At 31.5% G+C, this 1,777-nt stretch overlaps 1 protein-coding gene across 1 annotated transcript; it reads left to right on the forward strand.

Annotated features, from left to right (window-relative positions):
- Positions 1-90: 90 nt before the first annotated feature.
- Positions 91-573, forward strand: LOC105460692 (cytochrome P450 4C1-like; the record flags this gene model as incomplete). The annotated part of the gene is made up of 2 exons (XM_011707191.1): positions 91-159; positions 333-573. Coding segments are annotated over 2 exons (249 nt in total), but the record flags the coding sequence as incomplete, so codon positions are not given.
- Positions 574-1,777: the final 1,204 nt, after the last annotated feature.

Consider the following 1,777-nt stretch of genomic DNA (forward strand, 5'->3'; position numbering starts at 1 on the left):
TGTGCTCTTCCGATCTTATATATTTGTAATTTCTCTTGATTTTTTATATAATTATTTGGTATATGTATATGTAATACAATATGATTATAGGGTCATGATACTACATCAACGACTATATGCTTCATTTTGGCACTATTAGCTGAGCATAAGGACATTCAGGTATATATTAGGCTCTATTCTTAAACAAACAAAATAATTATTCCCAATAATTTCCAAAATTACTTATTAAAATGCATCTATATTAAACATTTTAAATACCTTTTTAAGGGTGTTATTTTTGTGTATATAAAAGTATTAAAATAAAGTATTTTTAATTAATATTCGTGATATAGGAATGTGTCAGGAACGAATTCAATACTGCAATACAAGAACATGAAGGGAAAATTACTATGAAATTATTGCAAGAGTTATCATATTTAGAGAGATGTATAAAGGAAGGATTGCGCTTGTATCCTGTCGGAGGTGATATAGCACGCGTTACTGCAGAAGACGTAAAATTACGTAGGCATTAAGTTAATCTTTCGTTGTACTTTTAAATTAAGATGAAAAAATGTCAACATGATACAAAACTGATTTTAGTGCCTAATAATATTTTTATATGTGAATCTTAGAATTTTTAGTTTAAGCAAAGTGCGCGCCGCATCGTCAATCTTTAAAAACGCAGCTCCAAACTGAATAGTACGTCATCTTACAATTAAATTGGAAAAAGCAATTTAATAGTTTTTTTGCTCTTTGAGCAAATCTTTTTAACATTATGAAGCGTGGCGATTTGGGCTTCCCTTAAAACCGCGGGTAGTTGGATGGCAATTATAACCGTATTAACTTATTAAGTTCAAATTCAACTATAATCATATAAAATTACGCCATTGTGATTTTTGGATGGATAAGCATAGTTGTAATTAAATAACATGTTTATACACTGCTCAAAAAAATTATGGCATAGAAAAATTTTGAGCAAAAATTGGTCATCTTTGGTTAACGGTAACTCCGCGAAAAATCATCGTAAAATGAGAAACTTTTTTTCAAATAAAAGCTTGAAATCTCTACTTTAAGATACTATGAGTCGATTTTAAATTCAATGCCTCTCTGTTGCTGTAAATTCTTAAATCTGAGAGCATATTTGCCACACTGAAAATTGCAAAGTTTGAACGAGTGCACGGACTTGCTAAAATTTTTCCTGGGGATGCGGTTTCCAGCGTCATAAAGTTGGAATATTTCCCTTTAATTTGAAAAAAAAATAAATCGCTACGATTTTTTTTTTACAAAGTTACAGCATTTTGAAGTAATCCTTGTATTTTTCTCATGTACGATCAACATTACCCGATGTGCACTATAGGTAGGTTGATGATCGAATTTTGCACATCGTGTGTGTATGTGTGTATGTTTTACACACGTTCGCACTCACACAATGTGCAAAATCCAATTGCCAACCTTCCTATAGTGCACATCGGATAATGCCAAACATACATGAGAAAAATACAAGGGTTACTTAAAAATGTTGTAACTTTGTGAAAAAAAATCGTAGCAACTTGTTTTTTTTCACATTAAAGAAAAAGATTCCAACTTTATGACGCTGGAAACCGCATCCTCGGAAAAAATTTCAGCAAGTCTGTGCACTCGTTCAAACTTTGCAATTTTCAGTGTGGCAAACATTTTCAGTGTGGCTCTCAGATTTAAGAGTTTACAGCAACAGGGGTGCATTAAATTTAAAATCGACCCACAGAGATTTCAAGCTTTCATTTGAAAAAAAGTTCATCATTTTACAATGATTTTTCGC

This window comes from Wasmannia auropunctata, unplaced genomic scaffold (genome assembly GCF_000956235.1).
Source record: "Wasmannia auropunctata unplaced genomic scaffold, wasmannia.A_1.0 LD317648.1, whole genome shotgun sequence".
In the NCBI taxonomy this organism is placed as follows: Eukaryota; Metazoa; Arthropoda; class Insecta; order Hymenoptera; family Formicidae; genus Wasmannia; species Wasmannia auropunctata.